Source organism: Sinohyriopsis cumingii, chromosome 5 (genome assembly GCF_028554795.1).
Source record: "Sinohyriopsis cumingii isolate HCF-2022 chromosome 5, ASM2855479v2, whole genome shotgun sequence".
Classification (NCBI taxonomy): Eukaryota; Metazoa; Mollusca; class Bivalvia; order Unionida; family Unionidae; genus Sinohyriopsis; species Sinohyriopsis cumingii.
Window position 1 is genome coordinate 62,267,307 of NC_142965.1, and position 21,976 is coordinate 62,289,282.

Genomic DNA, 21,976 nt, shown 5'->3' on the forward strand with positions numbered 1-21,976 from the left:
CACTGCAAACATCCATTTTGTACTTTCGCTTTTTCTGTCCACGTTTGGTATTAATATATCAATTAAACGTTATATGACATTATCCAATGAACCTCTGGTCATTATGTTAATAGATCTTGCTCGTTGAGAGGCAGTGGCAAATACTCGACTTATTCTTCTTCTTGAATAAGTCCCTTCAAGAGGCTGATAGTAATGTCAAGCTGTACTTCACAAATTATGTTTAGTTTGCTTATAAATATGGCTAATACAAGATATTGTTAAACATGGTAAAAACCCGAAGATATTGAAAAAGAAAGAAGAAATGCCTTAAAATAAAAGTAATTCGACCTAAATTGTTCAAGCTGTTACCAAGGATAAATAAGACGGCATCGCCTTGCAAAAGACAGTGACAGATAGACCCCGACCCTCGGTTTCTACCCCAACCCTTTCACCTCGCGCAAAAAGCAAATACATGTAACTGTAACCATAATGGAACTAATATCTAAGAACTGGATGAAGCAATAGAAACAGCAGCATAAAAAAAATTATATTGATGGGAAATTGAAAGAAATTTCACACAGGTGGGAATTAATGAATAATTATAAAAGGTTAAAGAAATGAAACAAAAAATAGTGATTGAGGTTGGAATTGTGCTCGAATGGAATATGAAACCTTAAGAAGGACAGAAAGAATGGAGAGAAAGAAAAAAGCAATGAAAGAGGAAAACTTATCCGCGCACATTAAATGCCGCAACAAAAGGACGTCTTAACGAAGTAAAGCAATACACAATATTGACAATACAATGTTTTATCATATAGCGGATTCAAATAAGAACGAAACATCGCCTATGAGCATGGCGAAAGTGATACACGGTCTCAAACTTTTAATCAACATGTAACCTCGATAAGCATGTACAATTCACCGTTCTGGAATATATGAATAAAGCAAAACTAGACCCTTTTGTTGATTCACAGGTGCATGACAAAAATGGAAGTTGTATATGTAGCGGTAGTTTTTTATTTAGTAAAATCAACATGTAATACATACAATTTCCATACAGGTCATACAACATACAGCAAGCAACATAATAACAGTATGAAAGGCACATGTACAAGTTTAGATAATACATATAATAAAATACATGCAGACACATGATAAACCTTGATATAAATCACAAATGTAAAGGAAATCACGAGGATAAAATCTTGAATTACCCACAAAGCCTTTGTGGGGATTATTTCCTACTGGGTCTTTGCTGTGATTCAATATTTATGGGGCAAAAAGTTTAAGACCAACACAAGAAAATAATCAAGTTATTTAAAACATTTACAATGAATGTACACTCAAAAGATTACAAATCATATAAACAAGATACGAGATTAAATCATATAAACAGAGTGGAACAGGACCCTTGTTTCAACCGAAAGGTAAATAACTAAGTTTGAAGAAAATGGAACAAAGTGTGGATCATGGTGTGCAATGGGCAGGAATATTTTTCAATAATTTATTATTTGAAGAAAGCGAAAATATTGGTAGTATTGTCTTTTATGATTTTTGAAGTCAATAAAGAAAATCCCTTTCTTAGTAATTAAACCTGGTTAAGTCAGACTTTACTGTAGTTTTAAATATGTGTCCGTAGAACTCTTAGTACTATGTGATAAGGCATTCCAATCGTTTCTTGCATTGTAATAAAAGGTGCCGTTGGTACACATTTAGTCTGGAATTATAATTACTGGTAAGTTTTCTCATATACCCACATAGGCCGATTCGGAGACTCGAACCCATGATGACAGAGGTGAGATGGCAGTGATCGGTAAAGGCGAGATTTTTGTAGACCACTCGTCCACCCAGGGCTCCTGTCGGTGTGAAACTCTAAGGCGATCACCATACAGGTATGTTGGACCATATTTGTTCCAAATGTTGTATACATGCATAGTTTAGCCTAATTTATCTGATTCGGTTTTCCACGTTTACAATGATCTTAGTTGATTTTTAAAAATAACAAATAAAATGGATATGACGAGAATGTTGTGCTCATCAAGATCCATTTGCCCACCAGGTCTAAGTAATCCAGGTGTAACAGTGCATATGCAATGTACTAAAACCTATGTGTTGATGAATTAAATGCATAATCTTAATGTTAGCCATTCAAATGCAGAATATAGGTCATAGTCACATTATTTTGTGGTAAGGGTGTGGAACTAATATAAATGCATACAATCATCTAGTTTGATGATTCTAGTCTAATCTGAGCCTAAGAAATAATCTTAAACCACACAATGTTACCAAAGTCACGAGTCCAGATATAACAGTATGCATACAGGGTGCAAATAATCTAGCTGGTCATAAGTTCTACGCAAATAAATTAACGTAAGTCACTTAAATATGAAATTTAGGTCACAATGACTTCTTTTGTGGTTAGAGTGTGATACTAAAAGAGGTACACGCAATCGTAAAGTTTGAGGATTCTGTCAGAGCTTGAGAAATAAACGTAAACTAATAGTGTAATCAGTCACTGATGCTTGCACCATAGGTCAGAGATCTACATTTGTGACGCAAGTGATTCGTCAAGATTCACCTCCTCACCAAATTTGATGATTCCAGGTGTAGCAGTATTTATATAGTATGCAAAATGCCTGAGCTAAACGCATCAATTTAATAAAGAATGCGTACCTCATGTATATGTTGGTACCAATTTAACCCACCCCACCCCCTCAGTCGCGCATCGCTTGAAACTGTTGCAAAGATCTATGAAGAAAGAATGGCCGATATTCAGAGTGTACTTACGTATAAATGCTTGCATATATGCGGACGCCGCCGCTGGAATAAGTTCAATAGTTCATATATATAATGTAAATGTGAGCTAAGAAGTATATCATAAGACTGTAATAACACTTTTCTGAATCAAAAGCATAATTAACGTTGTAAACTGTTTTAAAAGTTAGCATTGCTAAATTGTAAAAATGGTGATGCGTGGCCAGTAAAAAACCCCCCAACATTAAGTCAATATGTATTATTATTATTATTATTATTATTATTATTATTGGAAATTGTATGGGAATACAACTTTGACCTATTTAAGAAAGAACTTATATCATAATAGAGCTGATACACATTTCTGTACCAAAATTAATTCACGATATGATTACACTAAATGCAGGTAGATTGTAAGAACGTTATGCAATGCTGGAATGTTAAAATGATGACTCTTGCCAGTAACACACAATTGAGAACGGAAAAACAACCATTAATAAAAGAATGCTAATAAAGAGCAATTACAAGACAGATGACTTTCGATCTGTGTTCCTTTTATATAAAGTGAAAAGGTTAACAATAATGCTTATTAGGAAGTGAGACTTGTTTCTTTTTTTCTTTTCTTTTTTTATTCTTTTTTTTTTTATCTTTCTTTTCACTTCTACATTGCAAAAAATGTATGAATAAGTGTAAAACTCATAGGTAAAATCTTGGTAAAATGTGTCATAGAATCATGTACCATGAAATGCCTTCAAACACACCTTGTAAAAGACAAAATGCAGAACCAAATCCCATTTCAAAAACATGACAGCTAATGTCGACATTACTGCTCTTTTGCAAAATGTATACATCTCATTGATTTTAAGAACGAATTGCACTGGCTTTGGTCAAGCATATAAAGTAAATAAATAAATAAATAAGAAAATAAAATGCATGAACACACTTGATAAAGCATTCCACAAAAATATATTGGTCATAAATTTTTTGGACCGTTGGACAGTTTTGTTTATGCGCAATAAACGGACTTCATACATCAAACGCCACAAGGCCATTTCAATCGGAACACCGCGTAACTATTCGACCTAAATATCAAACTTCAATCCTGTAACATATATTAGGCGTTTCTCCAAGAAATGGATACACTTTAAATTGTTGTGACAGAGAATATGGAAATGTTTCGGTCAAGGATAAGTCGTCACATAAGTCATCACACACAATATGTCGCCGTTAAGAACGCTGTGATGGTGTATAATGTACATGTGACGTCAGTAAACAAGCTGAAATGAATAAGCAACGGCGGATACGGTAATGTTTCTAAGTGATGTCCAATTATTGTCCAAAAGGCCCGAGCGTTCTTCAATTGGATGTCATGTGTACGTCTTGGGCAATGGCGTCACTAGAGGGGTGCGGACCGCACCGGGTCACACCATCAGAGGGGGTGACACCACAATGACTGTCTATAAAAAAAAACAACTGAATTTATGTGCAGGAAGTAGCGCAAACAAAATATCTGGCACAAGAGTGTGCTGTAAAGGGATATAACTCTGTCTAATGTGATAGAAATTTGCTATCGAACTCGTTCGAGATTTTGTAGAGATACTCTGTCATGTCAAACTGGGTTGAAAACTATCCATAACTGTGGACTCTGTCGCAGGAAATAAGATCATGCTGATGTATTTTACATGAACAGAGAAAGGGCCATAACTGTTGCAAATGTTGACAACACTGCTGGTTATCGAACTTGTCAAAGATCAAGTTGGTTTAAAATCCAGTAAAAAAACGAGGCCAAGATCGTTAATACGACAAAATCGTTAATAAGACAAGATCGTTAATAAGACAAGATCGTTGTCATTAATTAGAAAATAATGTTTCCCCGCTATTCCTTCGCATAAAAATAAAAATCTACGTCTGAATGAAAATATGAGGCACTGTTATCAGATTTATACCAATACTTACACTGTTATCAGATTTATACCAATAATTACACTGTTATCAGATTTATACCAATAATTACACTGTTATCAGATTTATACCAATAATTACACTGTTATCAGATTTATACCAATAATTACACTGTTATCAGATTTATACCAATAATTACACTATCAGATTTATACCAATAATTACACACATAAAATAGAGCCCTTGGTATGTTAATTTACATCACGGGAAAAATTGGACAACCTTATGAAATATATAACATAAAAACAAAAGGCATTTCAGTAACAGCATGTACACATTTAAACTACTGCAAATTATCGATGATGAAACATGCATCATATTGAGCTCATTTCAACAATAAAAGCTTGTTAAAATAAATATAAATAAAAATAAATAGGAAATTAGCATGATGGATATATATATACATATATATATATATATATATATATATATATATATATATATATATATATATATATATATATATATATATATATATATATATATATATAATGGAACAATTGGAGATCATAATGCATTCTGGAATAATGGAGTGTTTAACTTTTAAAAATTCTAATTTTTAAATAATAATATTACACGCTAAATATATATAATATTAACAAGCATGATAGGGGAAAGTGCATTGTCATTACTTCCCCAAAAGTTAATAGCTAACGAGTATTTAAAAATTCGTCATATTTATAAAGGTTCCATTTCTTTTAACAAATGCACAAAGAAAATAGTTCATTGGTGCGGGAAATTTGTTGTTATAGCACTGTTGCTGACATTACATTAGTTTTCAGCAACAGAAAGCATGCGCGATCGTTATACCGCAGTTTATAAATCTCAAAAAATGTCCAAAGATCTCTACTTTCGTTGATTTTCGCATTTTCTTGGACGGGATGTTTATTGCGAGTCTTAAAATTGAATGAATTTTATTAAATTCTTTTTATCATTATTTCCTATTTGATGAGAGACAGAAGTCTAACGACGTTATATTAAGTTCAATCTTACATCGAATTCTTATAGCTACGATACTCCTGGGTCATTCGAGCTATGCAGTAAGAGTGATTTTAAAAGTGGAGAGCCTTACTTCGATTGCACATCATATGTCAACAAAATATGCACATATGTCTAAATGTTATTCAATGGCAATGTTCTTCGTAATCGTCAAAACCTTCAAAATATTTTAACGAATAAAATAACTTTAACATCAGGAAGAGAAGAAAAAAAACCTACGTTTCAAAGGCGCATTAATGCTTAAAAAAACATTGCTTTAAACACCATTTGTACTTTTGTACTGTGAGTTGGGCCATTATGAAGCAACTACTAAGCAATAATTCTGTTATCAAATATAGAGAAAGAATTAAATTCGCAAACAGGATTTGCTATCCAAAACAGCAAACAGATTTCTCCCAGATCGTGGAAAAGAACATGCAATATGACGAAATTTCTATGGACATTTACTGTATTTATCGTAATGAACACATGAAACTTTAAATAGAACATTGTTTTTCTTGGGAAGTGGAGTATAGGAATGGAAGGTGTTTAAGCTTTTATCATGTTTTGACTGATGCATGATGGGGACAGGATGTAGCCAAGCTGAGAGGGCACCTGCATGTTCTTAATATTAGTATCAGTTGTGATATGCACGATTAGTGGTTTGTACAACGTTCTCTTTGAATTACTGTGGATTTCCAAGTTTAGCATTGTTTTTAACGACGATAATCAATAAAGCATCTTGCTGGTGTAGTAAATATCTGAAGCTATATGTCTGACATAGTCCTAAAAAAAAAATCCAGATATAACCTAAATACACTGTTCATAAGATAATACACACTCTCCTAACAAATTTCCAAGGTATCTCCTATATATATATATATATATATATATATATATATATATATATATATATATATATATATATACACACACCAACAGTCTCCGACATTTCTTGGAGACTTCTTTTACTAACACAGATCTGATGCAAATCTGCAAGTAAAAAAAAGATGCGAAGTGAGATTTAGCCGATAAATCTTCTCGAAATATGAACTTAAAGGTATGTATGCAGACGTTCTATGACTGCTTATTACATCAGTTTGTGAGGCAAAAAACGTTGCTAAATTCTATCTTCGGTTTATCCAATTGTGCTTTTTGGTGATGCTTGTGTGCGTGTGTGTGTGTGTGTGTGTGTGTGTGTGTGTGATACATATACGGTACCGATTCTAGTAAGTATTTGACAAAATCTATTTATATTAACACTGACATTTAGGTGTGAACAATATGGCATCAATTAGCTATATTTTATCGAAGTAAATGACAACCGAATGACTGATATGAAAACGTCAATGATCTGCATCCTACTTTTACACAAGCCGTACTTTTAATATGGTTTACTAAGTAAAACATACCATAAATTCCGAATAAAACATTTCGTTCGATGGAAGATAATTCATATATACTTTGAATATTTACCTAATGTTTTTCTACTCTGACTATCAGTATGCAAATGACACTCAGTAATATAACTAAATCTTGACACTTGCTCAGGGTATCAACAGAACTGGTTTGGGATCCATGCCGATAATTTATTTCTGTGTCGACCGACTTTGTGTTGTCAAGCACTGAAACATATATTGGTTTTTCAATTCAAGAACAAATCTTAAAAAGTTTCGTCTGCTCTAATGTCTAAAAAGGCTCACGTATAAAGCTCGTCATCTTCGCTAGCCAAGGTTCCAACACTGTTAACTCCATTTACACTTTGGCGGATCGATCATATATTTCAATTCTTGTGCTAGCAACATCTATTGGATTGCATGAGTTGTCTCCCTTAATATATAAAGGCAACTAAGGTGGCGCTCTACAGTTTCTTTATTTTCCATAGGGTTAGGATTTTAAAGAGAAAGAATTTCCCCGGCTTTCCTCACTGGTTATACTGGCTATTTAAAAAAGACCTTGTTTATCTTAGGTATAATGCAAAGAACCTTTAATTTCCGTTATTTTGGTGTATGATTGATGGGTGTACTATGGGTTATAAAGTATACAGCTTGGCCTTACTTCAAATGTGCACCTTTAAAAAAAAAAGTGCTAGTTCTACTTGGTCATTTTCACTTCCTGAACTTCAGAGGTAAATTGTATAAAAAAGAGCCGATAACTCTTTTTACATTTTATATATTTGGTAATTCATTCATTGCACTTTCAGAAGCTGGTATTGTCTAGTCTGGCAAAATTCATTTTCCCTATTTTAATAGATGCTATGTATAGTGTACTTTAGATTAATTCAGACTGACTTTTTAACACAAGGGAGCAGTCATTTTAGTTAGCAGTGTGCTTAAATCATATAAAATTTCCAAAAGTACAATATCCAAAAGAAATATCATCCACATTACATTAATGTGGCATAGAGGTATGCAAACATGCTCTCCACTGTGCATGTTTCAAATGCGAACTACTTCACCTTACATACGTTACTCTCTCAAAAGTACATATTATCTGGTGAGCGCCACCATAAAGAAGATATAGGTATTATTTTTGTATGATTTAATTATGTTTATATGGCTGAAACATTTAAGTCGCAAGCATCAAAACAATCCTTTTGAATAATTCTCCTGCCTTTCCCCCCACAGAACAGTATTTATGAGTGTCAGAGTCTCTAACAAGTCCAGCCTCCCACCCCCCCCATGATAAAAGTGAGCTATTTTAAGAATGCACATTACACTTTGTAAACATAGCAACCAATGTTATGCTGAATGATAGGAACATGAAACTAGCCAGAATTATTTCTGAGATATCAACAATGAATTTTACAATTAGGAAAGGGAGGTAACTCATCAGGTTCATAAAGGTCAAAGGTCAAAGTGTAAAATATTTGCCTATTGTTTAATATGGAAGAAGTGAATTCACTTTCTCTTCATTTATTTTTTTATTTCATTGCAAATAAATGAAAAGAAACATTTTCACCATATATTTCTGTCACTTATTGCAACAGTTTTAAATTTAAGTTGACTCTATTCCTATATTCTAAGACTTCTAATTTCCCCATAATTAAGGTCACTACTCACACAAACATACCTCATGGCAAATTATGTAAGCAAGAGCAAAATGATCATAATTAGCTCATTTTCATGCTTAACATCAATATGAATGTACCATTTTATTCAGAACATCATATATAATTATATGAAAATAAAAAACTAAAATTGCAAACATTTTTATATTTGTTATAAAGAAGATATATGTATTATTTTTGTATGGTTTAATTATGTTTAAATGGCTGAAACATTTAAGTCGCAAGCATCAAAACAATCCTTTTGAATAATTCTCCTGCCTTTCCCCCCACAGAAAAGTATTTATGAGTGTCAGAGTCTCTAACAAGTCCAGCCTCCCCCCCCCATGATAAAAGTGAGCTATTTTAAGAATGCACACTACATTTTGTAAACATAGCAACCAATGTTATGCTGAATGATAGGAACATGAAACTAACAAGAATTATTTCTGAGATATCAACAATGAATTTTACAATTAGAAAAGGGAGGTAACTCATCAGGTTCATAAAGGTCAAAGGTCAAAGTGTAAAATATTTGCCTATTGTTTAATATGGAAGTAGCGAAGTCACTTTCTCTTCATTTATTTTTTTATTTCATTGCAAATAAATGAAAAGAAACATTTTCACCATATATTTCTGTCACTTATTGCAACAGTTTTAAATTTAAGCTGACTCTATTCCTATATTCTAAGACTTGTAATTTCCCCATAATTAAGGTCACTACTCACACAAACATACCTCATGGCAAATTATGTAAGCAAGAGCAAAATGATCATAATTAGCTCATTTTCATGCTTAACATCAATATGAATGTACCATTTTATTCAGAACATCATACATAATTATATGAAAATAAAAAACTAAAATTGCAAACATTTTTATATTTGTTTTAAGGTGGCACTCTACAGTTTCGTATTTTCCATAGGGTTAGGATTTTAAAGAGAAAGAATTTCCCCGGCTTTCCTCACTGGTTATACTGGCTATTTAAAAAAGACCTTGTTTATCTTAGGTATAATGCAAAGAACCTTTAATTCCCGTTATTTTGGTGTATGATTGATGGGTGTACTATAGGTTATAGAGTATACAGCTTGGCCTTACCTCAAATGTGCACCTTTCAAAAAAAGTGCTAGTTCTATTTGGTCATTTTCACTTCCTGAACTTCAGAGGTAAATTGTATAAAAAAGAGCCGATAACTTTTTTTACATTTTATATATTTGGTAATTCATTCATTGCACTTTCAGAAGCTGGTATTGTCTAGTCTGGCAAAATTCATTTTCCCTATTTTAATAGCTGCTATGTATAGTGTACTTTAGACTAATTCAGACTTATTTTTTAACACAAGGGAGCAGTCATTTTAGTTAGCAGTGTGTTTAAATCATGTAAAATTTCCAAAAGTACCATATCCAAAAGAAATATCATCCACATTACATTAATGTAGCATAGAGGTATGCAAACATTCTCTCCACTGTGCATGTTTCAAATGCGAACTACTTCACCTTACATAGGTCACTCTCTCAAAAGTACATATTATCTGGTGAGCGCCACCTAACCAATATCGTGTAACAGCGGTGCATTGTACAACTTCCGAAAATGGTGGAGGCAATTGCCAATTTCGAAATGACCATCCCTGGCATTCAACCAATCAAACACCGCTATCTGACTCATTTGAATAGATGACTGACTCAGTTTTTATCCTTATAGGCCTTATTGTTTTTAAAACTAAATATTAATAACCAATACTATATTGAAATGCATTCCCATTATTTTCCAAGATTCAGTTTGAGAAATTATAATTAGACAAATAATACCTTATAAGGCAAGATAAAGGATATTACCTTAGTAAAACACAGGATTCCCCCAATTGGAACCGGGCGTCAATCCTTTTATAGCGCGTATGTCGAAATTATCAATCGACTTCTTAAGCCATTACAGGTGTGTATGTGTGAAGGAAAGGATGTATATGTACAACCACGGATGGTCATTAGAAAATTGCTTATGTATGAGTACATTACAGTTCTGCGCTCACCTTATCATGATCATGAAATAACATTGTTTAGATTTGAACAACTTGATTTTGACTGGATGCGGTGGCTTGCTGACGAATGCTATGAAATCGCGGAAACGAGGCACTGAAATATAGGATCGCCAATGTGTCGATAGGGCTAACGCATCGGAGCCTTGGCTAGCGAAGAAGCTTGTGCTGTTGTCTCACCACTGATATCACAGCTCCCGCCACATTGAAAATATTACCTTCAAATATATTAATTGTAGAGCTAATGCATTGATATGTTAAAATTAAGTGTCAGAGTTTTTAATCCACGCATGACAATTAATGTTGACAGAAAATGCAGAGAGAGAGAGAGAGAGAGAGAGAGAGAGAGAGAAAGAGAGAAAAAGATATTTGTATGAACTTTCTCTCAAGGACATATTAATTAATCAAACGTAAATCAAGTTACGAAAAGGTACCATAACTGCAAAAGGTAAATCCCCATGCGACATTTTGTTTCTTACCAAACAATCCAAAAACATATGAATCATCATGTACTTGTAAGACCACATCCTTCCATAGGACCACAGAGACGGTGTATCCCCCATTATCTTCACTTGTTGGGTTTCGTATACTGAGGCCGTATGTACCATATTGATAAAGCCTGCCAATATATTCAGGTTTAGCTTTGAATTCGTCATGGACCTTATAGGTAGCGATGGTCTTGCCATTCTTTTGCCATGAGATGCCGCTTAAATATTCGTCTGGTTCCAGTGCCATACCCCAGGTAATATCTATAGCCCTTGACGAGGAATTCATTTGCGGACCAGTCGACGTTAAACCTACAATGTAGGAATAATATAATTTGAACTTCACCAAGGTTGTGCAACATTGTTTCCAACCTTGCATAATTATTTATTTATTTGTTTATTTATTAATTTGTTCAACAAATATCACATCAAATTAATTACATAGTTTTAAAATCGTTAAGCGACAATTCACATTGTCTTTTTAGCCGACTGCTTTGTTCAAAACCTTCCGCCTTTTCCAGGTAGCGATCTTTTCCATTGCCGAATAAAGACTATAAATCTGCAGAAATCAACATCCCGTGATGTTGACACCACTTAGTTGTCATTGTGAACCTCAACGACAAAGTTTAGTTGAACGTGAAGGTTTGGTTGCTAGTCTTTGTATTCAAATATTTAATAGAAACGTTTAATCGGTACCATGCATCCAATGTTGTTCTAACGTGCCGTTAAACCATAAGATATACCTTAGATGTAAATCAGTTCTTTGAGGAAATTAAACTCTCGTAGACAGCTCCAAAAGTACATAATCTTGAATTTAAACTATTACATTATTAAAAGGATTCATCGAATAGAATTTGCTTGTTATAAAGATTGATATATAAATAATTATGTGCTTATAATTTTGGTTACTTTTTTGTCGATTACATTCTGTATTTCTCCATTAGATATAAAGGAATTCTTCTCATCAGGAATACCGTCCCAGGTTATCTGCAATCTATTTGAGCGTATCAGGGTGTACTTTCCGATTTAAAACAACAACAACAAAACAATTTTTTTAATAAAAAAACAAAAAACAAAACATCAACAAAACGACAAACCCAACAAACAACGTTAATATTAGATACATTATCATGCTACTGAGTTGAATGGAATATCCCAATATTGAGTTGAAAACGATATCCCAAGATTGCGTAGAAAGGGATATCCTAAGATTGAATTTTAAGGGATATCCCAAGATGTGCCGAAATTGCCAACGAAACGTTGAAAGGCAACTGTATTATGTTAATTTCCTTGTTTAGTAATAGATCATTTGCGCAGTAAGAAAATTGTTGTGGCTGATTTAGATGAACTAAAACATACTGGAGAGTTGGTTGGTTTTAGCGGCACTTTGACAAATTAATCGTTATAGCATAACGAGGCCGCGGACAGGATTTGTGGGCCCTATAAAAAAAATTTCCAGTAGGTCCCTATGAAATAGAACAAATAATTTTCTTTTCATCGGCAGTAGGCCCACTGAATTTTGTCCAAGTTGTCCTATCTCGTCCGCAGCCTGTACCATACTGAGAAAATCAGAGCTAAATGCCATTCACAGAGACACACTGCTTCAACCGACATGGGCGAGTAATACGAGTCCGAAACTGCCTTCTGAACTACTGCGACTCCTCCGGATAATAGAGAAATAGGTCGGTTTTCTTTAGTCGATCAGGGCTACCCGGATCAGTTGACTAAGTGTTTACAAATTAAGCTTTAATTGGTATGCATAGAAATTTTATGCTATAATTATTGATTTTGTTAGTCTCTGTCTCAAGAACGCACCCCACATATGAAGCACCTGGTTTCGGCAAACTCCTTATTATCAATTAGGGATCTTCTTAGACCTCTAACCCCAACATAATTGTCTGTCCAAAAATAGCTAGCACTTGTGGAAAAGGTAAAACAGTTCATAGTATTTTCTACTTGCATCTTAGCAAACCGTTACTCACCATCACTAAGTGAAAGGAAAATAAGGAAAATCCAAAATCCATACATATTTCCGTAAACAACTTCTGATGACCTGTATAAAGAAAAGAAACGTTTACCGATAAACATTGTCGTTTCAAAATATATTTATTTAAAACATTTTTTTTCAAGTAGGGATATAACATGGAGCTTTTGTAGCAGATGTATATACTGAGCATCTGTTTTTATCAACGTCCGTTTTCTAAATACAACACGCATATTGGAGTGTTTGCACGATTACAGTCATTTATGAGTTGATTTAAAATTGAATAGAAGGATAATTTAATCTGTACCTATTCAAATCAAGTCTAAAAGCCCTCAACCCTTATATTTATAAATTTTGTTGTAGGGTTTAACGCCATTTTTCAGCACAAGGATGCTAGTATAAGTGGTGGTGGAAGAACCCGGGAAAACTCCAGAAAGAACCACCGACCCACGAGAAGCTATTGGCAAGCTTTCTCACGTTACCACATTAGCCGAGCCCGAGACTCGAACCCTAGCAGACAGCGGTGAAACGGCAGTGATCTTAACAGTGAGCGCTTTAGACCACTCGGAGCCCCTATTGATACTTATCTTGAAAGTTAAAATGCTGAAGTATAGATGCCACTGAAAATAAATGCATTATTTTATTATCCTTACGTAAACTAATAATGCAGTAGGAGAATTATTCAGGATAATGTTAAAACCTTGCCTTCGACTCAGGGAAGCTTTACATGTGACTTCTCGGTATGCATAATCTATGATAATCTATGAGTTAGATAAATGGATGCTCATATCAAACACTTATATATACTTTCGATAGATAAGATATTAGATGAAGCATACTTACATGCTGCTGTCTCTGGCGATGCTATAAGGAATTACTTTCTCTTATAATAAGTCATATCTTCTCCCCGGAATTTCCATCGTATATATAAATAGATGTGGGTTTTCTGGTGGTTATCTTTCAACTTTATGATCAGATAAGTTTATTAACCAAAGAATGGGATTTTATATTGAGCTGTATCTATAAACGCAAGTACTTGTTTACACTCCGATATTGAAGAGGACACACTGAACTATAAACAAACATTTAGAAACAAATTTGATAGTACGATAGTTTGATAGGTCAGAAAACCGAAGTTATTCACGTTTTAAAGTGTCACCCTCATCGTCTTCGCAATCATTCTCATTGTCGGTCGTTGTCATTCATCGTCATTATCATCTTCATCATCATCATCATCTCTTTAATACCATCAGTGTAATCGTAATGCTCGTCGTAATTGTTTTCTTCTTCACAACTTGTGTTGGTGTGCCATAAAACATCAAACCATAATTATTAGACCTCTTCTTATTCTGTCATGCACCATATCGTCATCATCTTCATCATTTGTCATCACATTGAATGCTACCACTAAACGATGAACTCAGACATCATTCGCTTACACGTACATTTTTAATTTTGAAGAAGTACGTTAAACCATGATCTACTATCTCTGAAAGTTACACAAACACACACACACACACACACACACACACACACACACACACACGCACGCACGAACGCACTCACCATGAATAAAAGCAAAATCGTGAAGTAAAGTATCGTGTAGATTTCTTTATGAAACAGGCTTTCCGTGGCTGGTTGGTTATTCCAGGATTTTTCCTCCACCATTTACACTCGCTGCCATGTATAGCTTATCATGTATGTAACGTATGTAAGTAGTGAAAGGGGTGAGATTAGCGTCAATGGGAATTAGCATTAAAAACACCCCCTGGGCGAGATTAGCGTCAATGGAAATTTAACATTAACCACCCTGGGCGAGATTAGCGTCAATGGAAATTTAACATGGGCAAAAAACCCTGGGTAAGATTAGCGTCAATGGAATTTAACATTGGAGAAAGGAAAAAAAAGGAAATATTGAGATTAGCGTCAAAGGCTATGGAAAAAATGGAGAAAAAAAATATCGATTTTAGGGACAAAGGCAATTGAACATGGGGAATAGAGTTTGGGTCTGTCTAGGGACAAGGGGAATTGAACATGGGAATAAAGTGTGGGTTTGTCTAGGGACAAAGGGGAATTGAACATGTTAGAAAAAAAAAATACTTTAGGGACAAGGGCAATGGAACATGGGATATTTTTTTTTTTTTTTTTAAATTTTATAAAGGGGTAGGCAATTGAAAAGTCATTCTCTTTTCGAGAAATATGGCTGGCCCTGAAAAGGGCCTTTGGGTTTATGTTAATATTAATATTAACATAGACGGCATCTGTCACATCTTCTTCTTCTTAAACTCCTTCTAACTGCAGGTCCATACACAAGTACCCTCTTGAGGCATCCTTGTCTTTCTATGTAAACTCTTCTCATCCATAGACTAGTATCTGTCCTATCAACAACAGTCCACTTGGACCGGACATACATGAGCATGTCCGTTCTAAACATCATGGAAGACACAAGGGTGGATGATTCAACTGTGGTCCACATCGTGAGGCGACGAGAACAGGTGAATCAATGCAGTGAACTGCGCTTATTTATAGGTAGAGGAAGGATTGAAACGGATTGAGTTCATTCACCAATCCGAACACGCGTTACAAAATTCAGTCAGTCCGCATCCAATCCGAAGAGAGCAGTCTGTGACGTCATGTGGTCTATATAGATTCGCTAGCGCCTGTGTGCTGTGAATCTATGCGACAGTGATTCAACATGACGGAAACTCAGAAAACGATCCATTGGGGTGCACCAGCAGTGGAGACCGCCCAAGGGAACCCGGACTTACTTTCAGAAGAGGTACATTGGGATTTTGTGGATTTTCTTACCTCGCAAGAATTTGTTCCGGAACCTTCGTCTCATTCTTCATTACCGCAAGTGGAGAATTTTAGACAGAGACAGAAAGAAGAATTGGAGAAATTTATGCAACGACAAAAGGAAGCGGAACAAGCTTTTCTCCTACAGCAACAGCAACAGCAACAAGAAGAGGTAAGAAATAAACAACAAGAAGAAGTAGCAGCAAAGAAACAAGAGGGTGAAAATCAAACGGCTACGGTACTGTTGGACATTTTAGCGGAGTTAAGAAGTCTGAAACAAATGTATCAGACTTCTTTATCACGACCGAAGAGAATACGACCTTCCCGAGCTAAACACGCCAACCCCGTGACTAAGCCTATCGTACCACCCTTAGTGATTTCAACCCAATCATCATCATCAGAAGTAGGCCTCGGCCGTGGCAAAGGCTTAAGGCAGTTAAAGTTGATTGCTTAAACTCACCCCTACACCAAAAAAAGGCCCTTTTCAGGGCCACCCACTTCTCTCGAAAAGAGATAGCCTTTCAATTTGCCAATAACTCAAAAATCAACAAAAAAATAAAACCATTTTACCCTTATAGTAAATGTCTGTGTATGAGTGCGTGAGTGTAGCTTCTTATTTTAAAATCAAAACTCAAAGACACTTACCTTATATCATTAATTGATTCTTTTCTCCATAGTTACAATCCAATTCACAATTCACAACAGAACACTTTATAAATTACATTCACTTCTTCTGTTTCTTTTTTTACTCTCTCATTTTTTTCAATTTCTTCACCGTCACAGTCTTTTCCTCCTCTTCCTCCTCACTTTCTTCCCTTCTTCTTTTCTTCTCCTGTTTCTTTTTCTTCACCTGGCTGCTTTCTTCCTCTGAAGAATCTCTCTCTTCTTCTGAAGAATCCCTCTTTTCTTCCGACTCCTCTTGTTTCTTTTTTGGGCAATCTGGAGACCAATGTCCTTTTTCTTGACAATAATAACAGGTATCTTGACTTTTGTCTTTTCTAGCCCCGGTTTTTGTTCTTTTTTGACGGTCTGGACACTCTGAAGACCAATGCCCTTTCTTCTGACAGATATAGCAAGTATCTTGTCTTTTATCTCGAAAGGAAGGAGAGTAGTCCGTCGGCTGGTCTGAAGAGAATTTTCTAATGACCCCTCGCAAAGCTCTGATGAAAATTTCCATCTGGGTAGTCTCTTCCATCGTTGTGCTCGGTTTGAGAGTGAAATGAATAGTGAAAGGACAAGACACACACCCATTTTATATACGCTGGTTTGTCATGACTATAAATTAGTCTATGGTGTTTAAACTTGAGTCATTTGACGTTTTGCACTCAAGATGAAACGATCCTATTCATTCGAGAAGAAAGAAGAAGAAGAAAGTAAGAGGCAGAAACGTGATCTATCGCCTCGTACCAGAGCTGAAGTCTTGGCACAAATTCATGCCAGTGATTTTGAAGAGGACATGAGTGAACCAGAATCCGAACCCTCTAAACAAAGTTCACCACCCTTAGTTAACCCTGAAAAGTACTATTCCATTCGAGAGACGGAAAAGCGCTCCTCTAGAAATTTTAGAACCACGGCTTACACCTACACAGTGAAGTTTAAAGATTTCAAGTCCGACGTACCATTGGAGAAAGCAGAAGGGTTTATCACCGAGATGTGGGATTCTTTGCTCACCGCACTCAAGCGACAATGTCAACCCAAAGAAGACGATAGCTTGACACTATCCATTGATCACGACAGCTTGAAATCCCCTGTTTGGATCGAGTTTAGCAGACCCGCAGAACTAACCCCTTCCAAAGTCATGGACAAGATTCAACACGTACAACAATCTAATGACCAGTTTGACATCACCGATGGTAAAGCCACACTGAAAATGGCCCGCGTCTCTCCTCCTCAAGGGACCGGACAACGCAATAAGGTGTTATTGGTGAACGATCTTCGCAGCACCAAAAAGAGTCTCGTCCAAATTAACAACCCTCAAGACCAGATGTGCTTAGCCCGAGCCATCGTGGTGGGACGAACCTATGCCAACAAGAACGACACGGCAGAATGGAAAAGAACCTGGAAAACTATTCAACAATCGGACCGAGCCAAACAACGAAACGAAGCAGAACTCCTGTTGAAACAAGCTGGCCTGTCCAAAGACACACCCTGTGGCATTCCTGAAATGCAAAAATTGCAAGATGTCCTAGCTCCACGCTACACTTTGAAAGTGCACCCTCAAGAAGTGCGTGGGCCTCCGTTGTTTCGAGGGAAAGACTTTAAGGACGGACAATACATTCATGTATGTTATCACGATGACCATTTCGATACCATTACCACTATCACTGGATTCCTGGGATACAGTTATTACTGTGAGAAATGTGACTATGGCTATAACAATCGAGAGCAACACAAACATTGCGGATGGAAATGCCCAGGATGTTTGGCCTCTCCACCCTGTCTGAGCTAAGGACAAGAAAGAGTACATTGTCCTGCTTGTCTGCGCACGTTTGTCAGCCCTGCCTGTTACCAACAACATCTGAAGACGCAAGGTTCACAGTAGAAATGTGCTTGTCAACTGCTGAGACTGAGCCCTACGTGTCGACAAGGCCTACGTACCAATAATGCCAAGGCACACGTATGTTCAGGAAAGAAAAAATGTCACATTTGTCACCACATCTTGGACTTGAAACACGAATGCTACGTACAAAAATACCAACCCCCACCAGAGAAAGAGGACGGTCACAAGAAGAAAGGCAATTTCATCTTTTTCGATTTCGAATGCATGCAAGAGCCTGGCATTCACATTCCTAATTTCTGCGTGGCTCATCGAGCGTGCGAGAAGTGCATTCAAGAACCTATCTTCAGTCATTGCCCTCACTGCAGCAAGATTCCCGGAGGGCGTGAAAAAATCTTTCGAGGACCGAACACGTTAGCCGATTTTGCCCAATGGGTCTTAGATCCCATCGACAAGACGTGGAGCCAAGAGGACATCGAACGTTACGGAGATTGCCATCGTCATGCCACAGTGATGGCTCACAATTTCTCCGGATACGATGGACAGTTTCTTCTCAGAAACTATACGGAACAAGGCACCGAACGTCTTAAAGTCACTTTGAACGGAGCCAAAATCATTTTCATGCAAGTGGGACAAGTGCAGTTTAAAGATTCGATGAGCTATTTGGCCATGCCTTTGAGTCGAATGCCTAAAACGTTTGGAATGACAGAAATGGCTAAAGGGTACTTTCCACACTTTTTCAATACGGAAGCCAATCAACACGCCGTTCTACCCCATTTGCCTGAGGCTCACTATTACGACCCCGACAACATGCGTACCGAACAACGAGAAGCTTTCTACGCTTGGTACCAGACTCACGCCTCCGACACTTTCGACTTTCAGGAAGAAATGCTAAAGTATTGTCGCTCCGACGTGGACATTTTACGGCGTTGCTGTGGAAAATTTCGAGAACTGTTCATGGAACACGGAGGGGTCGATCCTTTGAAAGAAGCTTGCACCATTTCCAAAGCGTGTTCCTTAGTGTATCGACAACGATTCATGCCTGAAAACACCGTGGCTGTCATCAGTCCTCAAACAACCCACTATGTCAAACGTCAATACTCGGTCAAAGCCCTACGTTGGTTACATTACTTGTGCGACAAGGAAGACAAATGGATTCAGCATGCCCGCAACGGAGGAGGCGAAAAGACCATCGGAACGTATTCGGTCGATGGCTGGGACTTAGAAAACCCCAAGATCGTGTACGAGTTTAACGGTTGCTTATTTCACGGATGTCTCGTCTGTTACCCTGATCGTAGCACTAAAAATCAGTTTTTACAACGAACCATGGAAGACTTGTACCAGGACACTTGTCAGCGACGCCTAAAGTTAGAACAGCAAGGATACCAAGTGGTGGAAATGTGGGAACACGAGTACGATCACCGTTTGAAAACCGATCCCGAGTTTGAACGTGCCGTGGAAAGTTGCAAGCTGATGGACCCCCTAAACCCGAGGGATAGTTTGTACGGAGGAAGGACCAATGCCACCTGTTTGCTGTACCAAGCCGACGAAGAGAAAGGAGAAGAAATCAAATACTTGGACGTGTGTTCGTTGTATCCTTACGTCTGCAAATATTGTCCCTTTCCTGCAGGGCACCCACAGTTGTGCACGGAACACATCGACCTGAAAAACATTCGACAATACGAAGGCTTGATCAAGTGTAAAGTTTTGCCTCCCACGAACCTATACCATCCCGTCTTACCTCACCATTGTCAAGGCAAACTGATGTTTCCCTTGTGCCGTACTTGTGCCGAAACGTGCAACCAAGACCAACCTTGTCAGCACAGCCAGGAAGAACGGGCCTTGACGGGAACCTGGGTCAGCGTAGAATTGTTCAAAGCTCTGGACATGGGATACCAACTGTTAGAAGTGTACGAAATTTGCCACTTTCCCAAGACACAACAATACCACAAGGGTGACCCCAGTCAGAAAGGCATTTTCGCCGACTACGTGGATGCCTTTTTGAAACTGAAGCAAGAAGCCAGCGGCTATCCTTCCTGGTGTCACACTTCCGAAGACGAAAAGACATTCAAAGAGAAATACTATGAACAAGAAGGCATCTCTTTAGACCACATCGAGAAAAACGAAGGCAGGCGGTCGTTTGCCAAAGTGATGTTAAATTGCTTGTGGGGTAAAATGGCACAACGACCGTGTTTACCCAAGACGGAATATTTGACAGAACCTTCCCGCTAGTTTCAGATGATTCACGACAAAACCAAATACATGAAACACGTGGACGTCGTTCGCGAGGATTTGATCTTGGTCAATTACGAAGAAGATCTGGACTTTGTACAAGACGACCCCTTTGGAAATGTCATCATTGCGGCTTACGTGACAGCTCATGCTCGTTTAAAATTGTACGAAGCTTTAGAACTGTTAGGGGAACGTGTCCTGTACTTTGACACGGACAGTTACATTTACATCCATCACCCGAGTCAACAGCACCCTGACATCGAAGGAGACCGTTTAGGAGCCTGGACAGACGAACATCCCGACGACAAGAGTCTAAGTTTCGTCAGTGGCGGTCCCAAAAATTACGGCTACGAATACCGGAACCCACAAGGAGAATTGCACACGACGTGTAAAGTGAAAGGATTGACTCTGAATTTTCGTACCAGTCGTGTGGTGAACTTTGGGGTATTGAAAGAAGCCTTGCAATCGGGAGAGGATGCAAACTTTAAAGTGACCACCTATCAACCGAACAAAATTGTACGTTTACCCACTCGCCACATCGTCAGTCGACCCTTGGAAAAAGTCTATCAAATCGTGTACCAGAAGCGAGTACGACTTCCCAATCATTTCACCTTACCGTATGGACACGTCGGTATTGGTCTGTATATAAAAAGGAACCCTAGGCAAGATCGATAGTTCATTGTGACTACCAAGACCGAGCGAACAAGATGAATACTTTCAGAGAGACACAAAACAAGTTTAGACAGGCACAATTCAAGTGTGGGGCTTCTGAAGTGGAATGCGATTGTGAGCCTTGCGACTTTTCAACCTGTGTTAGTGACGGTGCCAGAAGAACCCGTCACCCAGGACGGGACTGTCGTGGACAAGCCTGAAAGACCCTTTCGGGAGGACACTTGTGTGACCTTACCCCCTACTATAGAACTGGTTAGAACATTACCCAAAACATGTTGTACAGACACTTGTGTTTATTCCACGTTAATGGTTATCATGTGCCTTTTATCCTTATACTTAAGCCTTTGACTTCTATGTATTTTTGTCTTTCGTATTCATGTTTGAAACATTCAATAAACGTGTTCTGAAAAAAAGTATATAAACTCTTGTCTTGTTTGTTTTCGTGTCACAAGTGACATTTCTCATACCATGGCTACCTCTGCTGTCTCTGCTCCCTCTTCCTCCACTGTCAAAGTCATCGACGAACACTTAGATCGTGCCAGTTGGGAGGCTTTGTATC

The 21,976-nt window shown here is 37.2% G+C and overlaps 1 protein-coding gene across 3 annotated transcripts; it reads right to left on the minus strand.

Moving 5' to 3' along the window:
- Positions 1-973: 973 nt before the first annotated feature.
- LOC149799297 (uncharacterized) lies at positions 974-14,131 on the minus strand. 3 transcript variants are annotated; one of them, XR_016421146.1, is made up of 6 exons: positions 14,064-14,131; positions 13,219-13,289; positions 11,231-11,548; positions 7,150-7,298; positions 6,610-6,666; positions 4,173-4,190 (listed from the first exon to the last, which is right to left on the minus strand). XR_016421146.1 is itself a non-coding variant. In XM_089958603.1 (5 exons), coding segments are annotated over exons 1-5 (549 nt in total). In that variant the 5' UTR covers positions 14,066-14,131; the 3' UTR covers positions 974-4,089. The 3 variants fall into 3 exon arrangements, 2 of the variants coding, with proteins under 2 accessions (XP_089814729.1, XP_089814730.1); XM_089958603.1 differs by lacking the exon at positions 7,150-7,298 and having other exon boundaries at positions 974-4,190; XM_089958604.1 differs by lacking the exons at positions 4,173-4,190; positions 6,610-6,666 and having other exon boundaries at positions 6,673-7,298.
- Between the last annotated feature and the right edge of the window lie 7,845 nt (positions 14,132-21,976).

Excerpts from the sequence above, each read along its gene's own strand:
- LOC149799297 (XM_089958603.1), bottom strand. Across the intron at positions 6,667-11,230 it reads ATATGTTTTTGGATTGTTTG|ATTTGCATCAGATCTGTGTT; the intron begins GTAAGAAACAAA and ends TTTTACTTGCAG. Across the intron at positions 4,191-6,609 it reads AGAAATGTCGGAGACTGTTG|ACAGTCATTGTGGTGTCACC; the intron begins GTGTGTGTATAT and ends TTTTTTTTATAG.